At 42.8% G+C, this 15,987-nt stretch overlaps 1 protein-coding gene across 4 annotated transcripts in view; it reads left to right on the top strand.

The window, feature by feature from the left end:
* FREM1 (FRAS1 related extracellular matrix 1) overlaps positions 1–15,987 on the top strand; it is a 111,165-nt gene that overhangs the window by 81,496 nt on the left and 13,682 nt on the right. For all 4 annotated transcript variants that reach the window (XM_043514867.1, XM_038402814.2, XM_043514871.1 and 1 more), the window contains 6 exons: positions 2,657–2,806; positions 5,192–5,430; positions 6,811–6,858; positions 7,154–7,333; positions 8,211–8,339; positions 12,777–12,892. In XM_043514867.1, coding sequence (XP_043370802.1) covers positions 2,657–2,806; positions 5,192–5,430; positions 6,811–6,858; positions 7,154–7,333; positions 8,211–8,339; positions 12,777–12,892 — 862 coding nt within the window. The remainder of the gene's footprint in view (positions 1–2,656; positions 2,807–5,191; positions 5,431–6,810; positions 6,859–7,153; positions 7,334–8,210; positions 8,340–12,776; positions 12,893–15,987) is intronic.

Here is a 15,987-nt window from a genome sequence, read left to right as displayed (position 1 = left end):
GAAACAATAGGTGTTACCATACACACTGTGAGGAGGATGATCACTTAAGAGGAGCTATTACCAGCTCCTTTGTAGATGCAGGCCCAAGTTGTCAGCACTAACTGTGCCTGTGTGTATTTTCTAGACATAATCTAGGACTTGACTTTTGGAAATGTGGCCCACAGAGTTCAGACTGCTTTCTGAAATGCCCACTGAGATTATGCCAGTGGTGCCAGGAGTAAAATTTCAATTAAAAACATCACCATGATTATAAAAGAAATGAAAAATATCTGTGGAAACCTCAAACAAACGACACTTGTTTCATGGAAAAATAGCTGAAGCACTTATCTGCATCTGAAAAACAGAAGATAAGGGGGAGGTGATAAGCAAATTCCAACCCAACCATGTGGAGTCTACAGTGGGGAATCTCTCAGTTGGAATCTCAGCTTTTGTTGTGAAAAAAGGCAATGCAAGCAGTGTTTTGGCTACAGAGATGCCATAGTACTGCAGTCTTTGCCTGGCTATCACATAGGAAAATTTGTGACAGTTCAGTTAAGACTAATCAACAAATTAAAATTTGCTGGAAATGTTTCAGCTTTGGCATAATGGGGACGTACAGGTCTAATTTCTAGGTAACTTCTGGTCTTTTTTTACAGACAGCTTAGGGAGGGTGGATGGCCATGAAGCAATAAACACAATAGGTGGGGGAATCTGTTCGCTTTCCTAGCACACCTCTGAAATCACTGATTCCTCCCAATGGCTGACGGGACAATTCAGCACAGAGAGGGTGGAAGAGACGGATGGAATAGCAGCAACAGATAAAAAAAAAATTGTATTAAGGGGCATTCCCTCTGTGGCAGTTTTGGCAGAAGAGTGAGTGTCTTCTACACTGGATAACAGTGCAGAACCAAAGACCTTGTCATGAGACTTTTATTTTAAATTAAAAAATGCAATAGAGAATGTTGAGACTAGTGTAAGAAAAACAAACAAACACTCCAAATGCTTTGGGTTCTAACTACCTAGGAGGTCACCTCTCCTTCACCAAATGCCTAAGATCAGCTGATGCACTCAACCTACCATTCTTTATATTGAGACATCTAGAGGTTGTGGGAAGAGTATTTTCAATGCAAGGCGCTTGACTGGGATATACTCCCCTCCATTGTCTGGCTACACTGGGAAGCTAATGCTCTGAACTTGGTGCAGGGAAGTGTACATTGATTCACCCTGAGGGAGGGCAGGCCACTTTACTGTTGTTGTCCTCCCCTGCGGTTTCTACCAGAGGTGGAGGCTGCTTTAGTTTGAGTGGTATTCCATAAGAGGTCTGCAGGTGGAGCTGACTGTGGGATATGCTGATGTGGCATATCCCACTCCTCTTTTCCAGTCAGGATCCCTCACTTGTTGTACTGCATGAACTTCCTATACATGCTTTCCATGCTGCCTTATTCCCCTTCCCACTGGCAGATTATCCCCCTGGAAGGTCCTTTGTCTAGGTTTACACTGGCAGGAGCCCCAGATCTGTTGACTTTAGGGCATCGTGTAAAATCATGTATTTTCTCAGGCTTCATCTTAAGAGGATGCTGGTGTTTGGGTTTATTTTTAATTTGTGGGGAGAGGTCCAATTAGTTAACACTGGTGAACTAATTTGATGTTTATTTTAAAAACATATGCTCAGAGACCACTGTGATGGACTCATTAAATAAAAATAATAAATTACAAATGAAAGTTAATGGTGGCATAGGAGCCAATCCAAGCTGGTTGAAGTCAATGGGAGTCTTTACATAGATTTCAGTGGGCGTTGGATAAGAGCCCATAATCTCAGATTGGAGATGCACCTGAAAGGTAACTAGGAAATGGAGACCAAAACAAATGGGAGGCCAGCAGAGGCAGCATAAAAATTAATATTGTATATATTTATCTTACTACATGCATGCGGAACATCCATCTTAACTTTGTGAGTCAGTTTTGTACACACAAATAGTACTAATCCAAGAGGTTTCTATAACAATAATGCCCATTCTGGGATCTGGGTCTGACCAACTGAAATGCAACTTTTCTGAATGGAATTGTTTAAAAGAAGATCTTTGCATTCACCTCTAAAGCCTTTTGTTGTGTGTGTAAATATATACGTATATATGATTATGATTATTTATTGGTCTTTCAACTAATAACCAGAATAACCCTTTACCTTAGAACTACAATCTGTTCTCATTTCCACAATTAAAGCCAGGCATTACTCAAAATTTGTAACAGAGAACAGAAGCTAGCTTTTGAAGTATAGTACTAAAAGTCGGTGTAATTTTTGATTAGTTATGCAAATGTTTTAAATAATTGTAGCATCTCTAGAATTAAGATTCTAAAATAAAAAGAATACATTACATTTCTCTTTCAAATTGCAACTGAACCCCTAAATCTATGTATTGCAACCATCGTTTCCTAAGTCTAAGGCAGCTTTTTTATTACAGTGTATGCACATGAACTGAATCATCATTGTCCAGGAACAAATTTGGTCTCTTAGTGTTATTTGGGAGAACAGCAGGAGTCCAGTCAGTTGGTATGAGCACAATAGCATACACAAGCTATTCTATTCTAGCTGTAGACATGTTAATTAAATTTTTTTTGACACCCAGATTGATTGAAATAGCAATTAAAGAGTAATTAAAATGTTTACTTCTGGTAGGAATGTCAACCAAGACGTGGAATATAGCAATTACTTATGACGGATTAGAGGAAGATGATGAGGTCTTTGAAGTAGTTCTGAACTCCCCTGTGAATGCAATTCTTGGCACCAGGACAAAAGCTGTAGTGAAAATTCTGGATTCAAAAGGAGGTATTCTCTTTTGATCATCATCTTTAAAATCTGGAGCAATTTTGGCTGAGTAGCTACTTACTTTCAACAACATTTACCTTCAAATCAAAACGCTTAATTAAAAAAAGAAAAAAGAAAACAGGATTGACAATTGCAGACCCATTTATTCTCTGACATAACTCTATTCTTCCTCTGAGGAAACATAGCATGGAGAAAGCAACAAGTACAAAAGAAAAAAACCTTTGCTAACAACAAGCACGTTAAATTTCAGCATTCATCATTATTTTCAAAGGAATTTATTTTGAAGGTCCACTAAAATGTTTTTCTGGTGATTGTATAACAGTTGTTGCACTCCTTTGGGAAAGATGTCAGAAAAAAATCTAACAACTGAACCCAGCCCTAAAATAAATTCTATAGTATCCTACTGGTTTGAGCAGTTGTTCTACAATACTGTAGCATTTTTCAGTGATTAAGTGTGGAATGTTTTAATGTGGAAACAGATGAGGAAAATACCAATAATTATCTAGACAGCTAAATTCTTTGAAGATTGAATGCTAACTGCCTAGCACAGTGCTTCTCAAACTTTTGTACTGGTGACCCCTTTCACATAGCAAGCCTCTGAGTGTGACCCCCCCCCATAAATTAAAAACACTTTTTTATATATTTAACACCATTATAAATGCTGGAGGCAAAGCCAGCTTTGGGGTAGAGGCTGATAGCTTGCAACCCCCCATGTAATAACCTCTCGACCCCCTGAGGGGTCCTGACCCCCAGTTTGAGAACCCCTGGCCTAGCAGAACAGCATTACCCATATAAATGTGAAAATGAATTTGGGTTAGTTTTGCAAAGGTCATTTTTAAAGGTTCAGGGTCTGATTTTCTGTTTAGTAACTGGGATGACCAGACATCCCAATATTAGGGGCTTTGTCTTATATAGGCAGTTATATCCTCCCCTTCCCCTGCCCACAAAAATAAGTGTCCCAATATTTCACACTTGCTATCTGGTCACCCTATTGGCAACATTGATGTAAATCCAAATTACTCAACTGAAGTCAGAGATTCATCAGTGTAAAACTGGTTTGAAAGGAAAATAGGACCATGTCAAAGCGTGAAAAAGGCGGCACCTATGACTGATTGCTTGCTACCCAAATGACTGATAAGGAAGGCACCTGGGACCAACTGGCTGCTGCTGATTCATTGGTGGGAAAGATACCTGGGCTTTATAAGGCAGAGAAGAATGGACAGGAGAGGGAGAGAGCTTTGTGTGAGAAATAGTCAAACAGCGAGGGATTGTAGCTGGAGACAGAGAAGAGTAACTGGGGAGCTATTTGAGGTGGTGCTGAGCTCTTGATAAGACTCCTGAGAGAAGCAGTTGGGGAAGCCTTCTGAAGGTGTCGTCTGAGGATCCACGGAGCTCAGTAACTCAAGGACTCCAAAGGGAAAGATAATAAGGAACAGCCAGGGAGGAATTATCTGGGGAAGTTGAAGAGGAGAGAGACTATGAAAGGAAATAGATAGGCTTCAGAAAGGAGTGGTGGTGCCCAGTGGAAGATCTGAGAGACTTATTTGGAGCTTCAAAATAGACAAAAAGAAAAGGAGTACCGGTGGCACCTTAGAAACTAACAAATTTATTAGAGCATAAGCTTTCGTGAGCTACAGCTCACTGCATCCGATGAAGTGAGCTGTAGCTCACGAAAGCTTATGCTCTAATAAATTTGTTAGTCTCTAAGGTGCCACCGGTACTCCTTTTCTTTTTGCGAATACAGACTAACACGGCTGCTACTCTGAAACCTGTGATTATTCAAAATAGACAGACCTTCAGGAAAGGAGGGTTTGTATCTGATGTGAGACTGGGACAAAAAAGACTGTGTTTGAGTATATGGTAGGGGCATTGGTGTGTGTGACGGCCTTGTTGGACTTATTGATTATCTCCTGGGTAAAGGGAAACTGAGGCCAGCTGCTGCAGAACCATATGAGGGTCAGAAGAGAGTGCTACAGAATATGTGTGCTCATTTACAGGGCAGCAAAATTTTGTTTGGGATGAGAGAAAATCATTAGGGCATAAATATTACCAAAATTGTTCATTATACCTGAAAATCTATGGACCAAGTGTGTACCTTCAACAGGTACCTCTTAGTGCATTTCATTTTCTGGGAGTTGATTTTATTTACTTGTACTAAAGTATTTATACTTTTATGATTCACAGACAATACTATACACAAATGCTCTTTTCCTCTAGGTAAATAAATAGGAGAAATGAGGACTAGTGAATAAATAGCAAATCGGCAACATTAGATGAAAAATCATCCAACTTTTAATGACAAGCTGTTTCAGTGCCCTAGTCAATGTGACCAGCTATCTGCTCATGTAAAATGAACTGACCATCTGCCATCTTGTATGCTTTCAGGTCAATGCAGCTCTTTCCGTTCCTCTGGCCAAAACAAGCACAACTTATGGGGGACAGGCGCACTGATTCCAGTTTCCTCAGGGTCCTCATCGCCCTCCAATCCTGGCACTGTTCACTTGGAAGGAATTCCGCTATCCTCTTCCAAAGTGATGATGGTGGATAGAGGGGATGTGTTACAGGAATTCAACTTGGTGAATCTGTCACGGATGAGGCTTAGAGCTGTCAGAAATGGCAAAATAGTAAGGCAGATCTATTTTATGGTGATGGGATGATAATATATATTTTTTAAAACAGTGATTTTACCTGAATTTACTGAAACTAGGAAATATCTGTGCATTCAGTGGATCAGACTTAAGAGCTTTTTAAGAATATACTGTATCTTCGGAAAGCCTTGACACTGAGGAGCTGTCTATGTGAGAAAGACAGACGGAGTTGAGGAAGGAAATGTGTATCAAGCAACAAACCAAAATAATGCAGATTTGGATGGGGTAGCTTCTCACCTGGGGTAAATCAGTAGAGCTCTATTGAAATTAATGGAATGAGGTCAATTTACAGGAGCTAATCATCTGATCCTGAAGATACTAGAAAATAAACAAGGAAATAAAATTTACCTAATTTGGAAAAAACAGTGGAGACACCTCATTAGGCAGATTTCATGTACACTGATTTGATTGGGACATGACTGTGATCTTTAACTGGTTATGTAAAGGTTTCAGAGTAGCAGCCGTGTTAGTCTGTATTCGCAAAAAGAAAAGGAGTACTTGTGGCACCTTAGACTAACAAATTTATTAGAGCATAAGCTTTCGTGAGCTACAGCATCCGATGAAGTGAGCTGTAGCTCACGAAAGCTTATGCTCTAATAAATTTGTTAGTCTCTAAGGTGCCACAACTACTCCTTTTCTTTTTGGTTATGTAAAGAAATCATGAGCACACCTTTGTGTGTCAGGCCTGGTCTACACATAAAATTCAGGTTGATACAGCTATGGCACTCGGGGGTGTGAAAAATCCACACCCCTAAGCACTGTAGCTATGACAATGTAGCTCCCAGTGAAGACACAGCTTGGTGGATGGAAGAATGTTTCAGTTCTCCTAGCTAATGTTTCTCAGGGAGATGGAGTTCTACAGTGACAGAAAAACCTTTTCCATTGCTGTAGGCTGTCTACACTATGGGGTTATGTTGGCATAGCTACAGTGCTATAACTATGCTATTATAGTGGCAAAGAGTCCTGTGGCACCTTATAGACTAACAGATGTATTGGAGCATTAGCTTTCATGGGTAAATACCCACTTCGTCGGTTGCTCCAATATGTCTGTTAGTCTATAAGGTGCCACAGGATTCTTTGCCCGTTTTACAGATCCAGACTAACATGGCTACCCCTCTGATACTATGCTATTATAGTCCTTGTAATGTAGGACATTTTTAATTGCCCACTTTCAGATATCATCCGCCTCCATTATAGGGGAAAAAAATTAAAACCAAGAATAAAATCTGTAGTTTTTGCTCACCTAAATTATCTAACCAGCAACCCCAATGAGACTTTCGTGAAAAGCTTCAGATAGCTACCTGTTTCTATATTGTGTAGATATGCCAAACTCATTTCACTGTCTGGCCTTTTCAGGTTCATCCTTCATCTGTGTTAAGAAATGGAACCAATGTGGCTTTTAAAGTAAGAATATTATGATGTGGTTTCTTCTATGATTATTTCCTTATTGTGTCTTACCTTAGCTGCATGTACTACAACTTTAATAATTTGATGTAGTTAATACTGACTGCACTGTCTCATTCTCTCCATCTTTTTCTTTGAGGGTCTCTTCCCCTTGATTGACAATAATTTGTGTTTCAAAATTCCTTTCCATTTTTGTGAGGAGAATTTTGAAGTTGCTTATGAATAATAATCCTCTCTCTCTCTCTCTCTCTTTTTTTTTTTTTTTTTTTTTTTTTTTTTTACTTTTAAAATCAAGTATCATGGATTGGTGTCTCTCAGAGTAGAGGATGACACCTCATCAGCTAATGCAAACAAGGCTAACAAGTCAATAATTAACCAAGGGCAGACAAAGATAAAGGTGTTATCCTCCAGGAAGACAGAAGTCCCACAAACTGATAAGGCAGAGCTGATGTCTGAATCACACTCTAGCCAACAGGTATGAAGACCTTTTGTTTCATATGAGTTTTCACCATCTGTTTTAACTCAGGTTTCAGAGTAGCAGCCGTGTTAGTCTGTATTCGCAAAAAGAAAAGGAGTACTTGTGGCACCTTAGAGACTAACAAATTTATTAGAGCATAAGCTTTCGTGAGCTACAGCTCACTTCATCGGATGCATTTGGTGGAAAAAAAAAAAAAAAAACCTTTTTTTTCCACCAAATGCATCCGATGAAGTGAGCTGTAGCTCACGAAAGCTTATGCTCTAATAAATTTGTTAGTCTCTAAGGTGCCACAAGTACTCCTTTTCTTTTTGTTTTAACTCAAGCTGTTATCTGAGAGGATTTAACACCTCTGATATCTCCTGTCCAACCCCACCTCCAAAATTTACTCTTCTAGTTCTTAGTTTAGACTAATTTAGCCAATACATGGATAAATTAACAACTCAACCCATTTAGCATTAGCATGTCACCATAGGCACAGACTCCATGGGTGCTGTGGGGCTGGAGCACCCACGGGGAAAAAAGTAGCAGTCCTGCGGATCAGCACCTCCTGCCCACCAGCAGCCCTGCTGATCAGCTCCTCCCCCTCCCTCCCGATGCGTCCTGCCCCTGCCCGTGGTGGATCAGCTGTTCAGCAGCATGCAGGAGGTGCTGTGTGGGAGGGAGAAGAGCAGGGGCAGGAAGAGGCGGGCTTGGGGGCTTGGAGGAAGTGGTGGAGTTGGAGCGGGGCCTGGTGGAGAGAAGGGGTCGAGCACCCCCAGGATTTGAGTAAGTCAGCGCCTATGAATGTCACAATCTCTTGAAGTAAAAACTGACCATTTATTCTGTTCCATAAAACCATTTTGCTTCAATGTGGAAATGTTATTCCCTTTTTCAGGACCTGGTCCTCTCCTTTCCAAAGAGCTGCACACCTGATTTAGACGGGCTCTTGCATTTTGAAGAAGGCACCCAAAACTTATTTCAATGTGATGGAATTTCGTGGAAGTTACAGACTTCAGAAAGCAAGGTAACTATTGTCTGCCCTTTGTGTGCATTTAATTTAAAGCTTCCCCAATGTCGAATAGTATAGTCCTTTCCACAAGGGATTTTAGTTTATTGTAATAGAGATTTTGTGTTTTGATTGATACATTCAGGTTTCCCTTTGGATGAGTAAAAGGGAACATTTCTTTATAAAACATTTTTAAGTAAAAGCACTTCAAGAAGGCTTAATAAAAACCTGTCAAAATACTGTTTCTTGACATGATGGTCTTAAACATCTTCAGGTGCAGTCTCATCAGTGTTGCTTCATCATTGAGCCTCAGGAATGTGTGCCTGTCAGATGTACGCAACCCCAACAGACACACTTTTAGACATGTTGGTATGAAATGATGAAGCATAGGCGCCTGATTCACTGGTATGTTAGAATGCTTTGCTCTGCTGTGGTGGTGCAAAGCAGTCCTACACTGGGCTACCAGGGCTTCCACTACATAGGAGGATCTTTGAGTGGTATATCACTGCAGTAGTGGCTTCTCATACCACCCTCTTTCTGCCTACTAGTGGATTCAGCGTGGCTAGGGCTCCATGCACCCAGCTGATCTCCAGCTGACATTGGCAGCCAGCATACAGTAGCCAGGTTGCTGTAAATTATATTGCAGACCAGTCTGGCATTCTGATGCCCTGGGTTCAGTGAAGCATCAAGATGGCTTAGGGCTTGTGTAGATGAACAGTTAGCATGCAGCAAGCTGGAACGTAAAACTACAGTGCACTAGGGAGCTGTGCACTAACTGGTTGCATGGACCCTGCTACCATGCACTAAATGTTCTGTAGTGTGCTTTGACCTACTTCCATTTCAAAGCAGAGTAGGCCAATGTGCACTACAAAACTCCTAGTGCATAGTACCAGAGTCCACATGGACAATAAGGGCTTGTCTACACAGGCAAGCTTCTGCACAGTAAAGCAGCTTTTTGTGCTCAAACTGCAGACATGTACACGCTACCAAGCCACTTTGTGCACAGAAACTTCTCAGTTGCAGCGCTGCAAAACAACCACCTCGACGAGACTCATAAGGCTATTTGCGCAGAGCCTCCAGCAAGCTAATGCCAGTGTAGACACTTGATTGCTTTCTGTGCTGTAATTGGCCTCCGGAGCTGTCCCACAAGGTGCTCTGCTCATTGTTTTGAACTCGGCTGCCCTGGAGACATGTGCCCCTCCCCTTTCAAAGCACCGTTTCTGACCGCCATTGCATGCTGTGCTGATCTGCACGTAAAGCAGACCATTAATGTGAAATGCTCGGGTTGTTGAACACAGAGGCATGTGTGTGTGGGTGTGTAAGAATGCCCAGGGAGGGAGGTGGGGGCTGATGTCAGGGTTCCCCCCCTCCCCTTGCCTCAGGACTGGTTGCTTCCTGCCGCTGTCTGAAATTACAAGACAGCATGTTGACACACTCTCGTCCCCCAAAAAACACTATTGCTCCCCCACTTCATACACACACACACACTCCCTGTCACACAACTCCCCGCCCCCCTTCAGTTGAAAACCAACTGGCAATGTAGTAGGATGCCCATGGAACAATGGAATTGGGAAATCTGCATCATGTGATGCTGTGCCTGCCCCATGAGGCCTTGCAAACCCTTCCCAAAGCGCCCTGCGGACAGTTGCACAGTGGGATAGCTACCACAATGCACTGCTCTCTTCGCCATTGCAAGAGCTGCTAATGTGGATGCGCTCCAGCATCACAAGGAGCACAGTGTGAACATGCAACAGCAGTTTAATTCCACCATTTTAATAAAGTTGGTATCACTTGTGGCACAGAAGCTTGCCAGCGTAGACATACCCTTCCGGAACCAACCACACTGGACAGGAGCGGGGAGGTGGTGTTTCCTGAAATGGCCAAGCATGGCCCCGTCCTCACTCCGCACCCAGGGCCCCATTTTGGCAGTGCCGCTGGGCTCCAGGGGGCTGGAGCCATGCTGCCTGCCTTCCCGGGACTGAGGAGGCTACAGCAGTGCCGCTGCATGCTCTCCCTCCCGGAGCTCTGGGGTTGGGGAGGCTGCAGTGGCACTACCGCATGCTCTCCCTTCTGGTGGTGTGCACTCCCTCTCGTGGAAGGGGCAGGGCTGGGGTCTAGGCTCCCGCAGCCAGCGGTTCACACGCTGCCCATGCGTGCCGGCCAACCATGCCAGCCCAAGGCACGGCCTTCCAAAACATGGGGCCCAGAGTGGTAGCACCAATTCACCGGACCCTAGGGACTCTCTGGCTGTAGGGTCTGCTACATACTAACTGTTCATCTACACAAACCCTTAACGCCATCTTTGTACACATCTTTTTAGATGTGTACACTGAGCAAGAATCAGGACCTAAAACACAGAGGAAACTCGATGGCCCCAGTGGTCACTCTTCACTGTGTGAAATGGCAACTAATTCTATCTTGTATCGGTCACACAGTCTGAATTAGATTGTAAACTCTTTCGGGCAAGGAGTGTTTCTTAATCTCTTTGGGTATGTCTACACTGCAATTAAACCCCTTCGTCTGGCCTGTGCCAGCTGATTCAGGCTCACAGGGCTTGGGCTATGGGGATATTTAATTGCAGAGTAGATGTTTGGGCTCAGGCTGGAGCCTGAGCTCTGGGACCCTTTAGCTATGGGACTCATCCAAAATGTAGCCTGAATGTATCAACCAAACACAAAACCTGTATTACAAAAAAACTAAAATCCCTTGTGGGAAGGACTGTAGTCCTGTGGGCCTGAGTCAGCTGGCATGGGTCAGCTGCTGGTGTTCAATTGCAGTGTAGGCAGACCCATAACATACAGTGCCTAGCACAGTGGACCTCCTGACTGCTGCTCTAATACATACTATCAGAGAAGAGCAACAAGAATTATTGGAGGCATGGAAAGTATGCCTTACAGTGAGAGACATAAGGGGCTCAATATATTTAGCATATTGAAGGGAAGGTTGGGAGCTGACTTGCTCATGGGCTGTAAAGACCATACAGAGAATCAATATCAGAGGGCTCTTTAATTTAGCAGACAAAGACTTAAAGTCCAGTGGCTGGAAGTTGAAGTTAGACTATTTCAAACTGGGAATAAGGTCTAAATTTTATTAGTGAGTGTCAAGGTTCCCTCCCCACTCTGAACTCTAGGATACAGGTGTGGGGACCCGCATGAAAGACCCCCTAAGTTTATTTCTACCAACTTAGGTTAAAAACTTCCCCAAGGCAAAAATCCTTCCTTGTCCTTGGATAGGTACTGCTGTCACCACCACCAAGTGAGTTAGACAAAGATTCAGGAAAAGGACCACTTGGAGTTTCTGTTCCCTAAAATATCCCCTCAAACTCTTCACCCCCTTTCCTGGGGAGGAAATAATATACCAACCAAATAGGTAAACCAGATTCCTAAGAAACAGAACTTTATTATACAGGAAAAAAAAATAAAAGAAGCACCTCTGTAAAATCAGGATGGAAGATAACTTTACAGAGTAATCAGATTCAAAACAAAGAGGATTCCCCTCTAGGCAAAACTTTAAAGTTACAAAAAACAGGGATAAACCTCCCTCTAAGAATAGGGAAAATTCACAAGCTAAAAACAAAAGATAATCTAATGCGCCTTGCCTTATTTACTTACTCTTTTTGCAATATTGAGACTCATTTTAGGATGATTTTAGGAGAAGGAGTTTTCTGACCTGATGTTTCTCTGCTTCCCCAGAGAACACACAACACAGAGCACAAACAAAGCCTCCCCCCCCAGATTTCTTTCCCCATTGGTCCTTTTGGTCAGGTGCCAACCAGATTATTTGAGCTTCTTAACCCCTTACAGGTAAAGAGGAATTCTAGGCTACCCTTAGCTGTATGTTTATGACAGTGAGGGTAATTAATCCCTGGAACAGTTTACCAAGAGCTGTGGTGGATTCTTAGTCGCTTCAAGTCTTTAAATCAACATTTAATGTCTATCTAAAATATATGTGCAAGTTCAACCACAAGTTTTTGGGCTTCAAACAGGAATTACTGGGTGAGATGCTATGGCCTGTTGTGCAGGAGGTCAGCCCTGATGCACCGCAGACACCCCGAGCCCTGGCACGCCCCACAGGGCTAAAGCCCTGAACCCTGGTGCACTGAGGAGCCCCATATCCCAGCACACCCCACGGGGCGGAAGCTCCAAGCCCTGGTGCATCCCGGAACCCTGAATGCGGGAGGCATGGGGAGCTCTGGGAAACACTCTGTTAGAATTTAAACCCTAAATATAGCATAACTGCTTTGATCTTGTGCATGCCTACTCCACTAGATGAATGTTGTACCCAGTCTATCTTTTGAAGTTACTGATGTTGAATTTAAAAAACTCCTTCAGTTTTATTAATATAAACAAATGTTTGTGTTTGTTTTTGATCCTGACGAGGCACGTTAAAGCAGCGCTTTAGAAGGCAGATGCTATTAACTAGTCACTCTGAGCATGAGCACTCTTTTTATTTCAGGATGTTAGCATGAAAAAATGCCCATCTGGATGGAGCCATCATGGCAGCAGCTGCTATTTCCTGATCACAGACCGGAAAGTCACTTGGAATACAGCTGCTCGGGCTTGCCGGGAACAGTAAGTCTTTTTCAGATTCATCATTTTGTTTGGTAGTTGGGTGTTGCTCCTGCACTGAGCTGCTTCCCTTGCTCAGTTGATTCTGTTAACCCCCATTCCATTGATGCTGCACAGCTGAAGGTTCTGGCCCAGTCCAAGAACTAATATAAAAATAAAAGCCCAAGAAAGGTTAATCTCAAAATGTTTGTGTGGGATGCTTACCCTCCACCCCTTCTTCAGGATTTCCATTTCTGCAATGCCTTGTTTACAGTGGTGACACTTTCCTCCACAGGTTTCAGAGTAGCAGCCGTGTTAGTCTGTATTTGCAAAAAGACTATTCTTTTTTTTTTTTTTTTTGAAGACTACTGTATTCACATGACTCCAAGAACAAGTGCTTTAAGCAAAAAAAAAACAACACCAAATATTGTGAGACACAAATAAAATTATAACAGCTGGCAACACTGTAAGCAGGAAAGTGGGAGATCACAAGCTGGAGAGTGAAGTATGTGAGAAATTGAGTCTTCACTTTCCTCAGTTCCCCATTCAGTGATGCTGTGGAGGAAAAAGAAAAAGGAGGACTTGTGGCACCTTAGAGACTAACAAATTTATTTGAGCATAAGCTTTCGTGAGCTACAGTTCACTTCATCGGATGCATTCAGTGGAAAATACAGTGGGGAGATTTATATATACAGAGAACATGAAACAATGAGTATTACCATACACACTGTAACCAGAGTGATCACTTAAGGTGAGCTATTACCAGCGGGAGAGCGGGGAGTGGGGGTGGGACCTTTTGTAGTGATAATCAAGGTGGGCCATGTCCAGCAGCTGACCAAAATGTCTGAGGAACATTGGGGTGGGGGGGAGGGGAGATAAACATGGGGAAATAGTTTTACTTTGTGTAATGACCCATCCACTCCCAGTCTCCATTCAAGCCTAAGTTAATTGTATCCAGTTTGCAAATTAATTCCAATTCAGCAGTCTCTCGTTGGAGTCTGTTTTTGGAGTTTTTTTTGTTGAAGTATTGCCGCTTTTAGGTCTGTAATCGAGTGACCAGAGAGATTGAAGTGTTCTCCAACTGGTTTTTGAATGTTATATTCTTGACGTCTTATTTGTGTCCATTTATTCTTTTATGTAGAGACTGTCCAGTTTGACCAATGTACATGGCAGAGGGGCACTGCTGGCACATGATGGCATATATCACATTGGTTGATGTGCAGGTGAACGAGCCTCTGATATTGTGGCTGATGTGATTAGGCCCTATGATGGTGTCCCCTGAATAGATATGTGGACACAGTGGGCAACAGGCTTTGTTGCAAGGATAGGTTCCTGGGTTAGTGGTTCTGTTGTGTGTGGTGTGTGGTTGCTGGTGAGTATTTGCTTCAGGTTGGGGGGCTGTCTGTAAGCAAGGACTGGCCTGTCTCCCAAGATCTGTGAGAGTGATGGGTCGTCCTTCAGGATAGGTTGTAGATCCTTGATGATGCATTGGAGAGGTTTTAGTTGGGGGCTGAAGGTGATGGCTAGTGGCGTTCTGTTATTTTCTTTGTTGGGCCTGTCCTGTAGTAGGTAACTTCTGGGTACTCTTCTGGCTCTGTCAATTTGTTTCTTCACTTCAGCAGGTGGGTATTGTAGTTGTAAGAATGCTTGATAGAGATCTTGTAGGTGTTTGTCTCTGTCTGAGGGATTGGAGCAAATGCGGTTGTATAGTAGAGTTTGGCTGTAGACAATGGATCATATGGTGTGGTCTGAATGAAAGCTGGAGGTATGTAGATAGGAATTCCTAGGTCAGTAGGTTTCCGGTATAGGGTGGTGTTTATGTGACCATCGCTTATTAGCACCGTAGTGTCCAGGAAGTGGATCTCTTGTGTGGACTGGTCCAGGCTGAGGTTGATGGTGGGATGGAAATTGTTGAAATCATGGTGGAATTCCTCAAGGGCTTCTTTTCCATGGGTCCAGATGATGAAGATGTCATCAATGTAGCGCAAGTAGAGTAGGGGCGTTAGGGGACGAGAGCTGAGGAAGCGTTGTTCTAAGTCAGCCATAAAAATGTTGGCATGCTGTGGTGCCATGTGGGTACCCATAGCAGTACCGCTGATTTGAAGATATACATTGTCCCCAAATGTGAAATAGTTATGGGTGAGGACAAAGTCACAAAGTTCAGCCATCAGGTTTGTGGTGACATTATCAGGGATACTGTTCCTGACGGCTTGTAGTCCATCTTTGTGTGGAATGTTGATGTAGAGGGCTTCTACATCCATAGTGGCCAGGATGGTGTTTTCAGGAAGATCACTGATGGATTGTAGTTTCCTCAGGAAGTCAGTGGTGTCTCGAAGATAACTGGGAGTGCTAGTAGCATAGGGCCTGAGGAGGGAGTCTACATAGATAGACATTCCTGCTGTCAGGGTGCCAATGTCTGAGATGATAGGGCGTCCATGTTTATCTTCCTCTCCCCCCCCCCCAACTGTTCCTCAGACGTTCTTGTCAACTGCTGGAAATGGCCCACCTTGATTATTACTACAAAAGGTTCCCCCCTCCCCTGTGCTCTCCTGCTGGTAATAGCTCACCTTAAGTGATCACTCTGGTTACAGTGTGTACGGTAACACCCATTGTTTCATGTTCTCTGTGTATATAAATCTCCCCACTGTATTTTCCACTGAATGCATCCGATGAAGTGAGTTGTAGCTCACGAAAGCTTATGCTCAAATAAATTTGTTAGTCTCTAAGGTGCCACAAATCCTCCTTTTTCTTTTTCCTCTACAACATCACTGAATGGGGAGCTGAGGAAAGTGAAGACTCAATTTCTCACATACTTCACTCTCCAGCTTGTGACCTCCCACTTTCCTGCTTACAGTGTTGCCAGCTGTTACAATTTTATTTGTGTGTCTCACAATATTTGGTGTTGGGTTTTTTTGCTTAAAGCAGTCGTTCTTTGAGTCATGTGAAGATACGGGAATTTTGGCTTGCATTTAAACACAAAATTTCTAACCTTCCATCTTCCTGAGAAAAGTTTGAGCCTATACAGTTCTCATTCTTCAAGACTAGAAGGCAAATAAAGAAAACCCAATATTAAATGGCTTAAAAGGCATGAAATTTCTAAACAATTTTGTGGGTTTTTT

This window comes from Dermochelys coriacea, chromosome 5, assembly GCF_009764565.3.
Source record: "Dermochelys coriacea isolate rDerCor1 chromosome 5, rDerCor1.pri.v4, whole genome shotgun sequence".
Lineage (NCBI taxonomy): Eukaryota > Metazoa > Chordata > Testudines > Dermochelyidae > Dermochelys > Dermochelys coriacea.
This window is presented reverse-complemented; position numbering and strand designations above follow the sequence as displayed.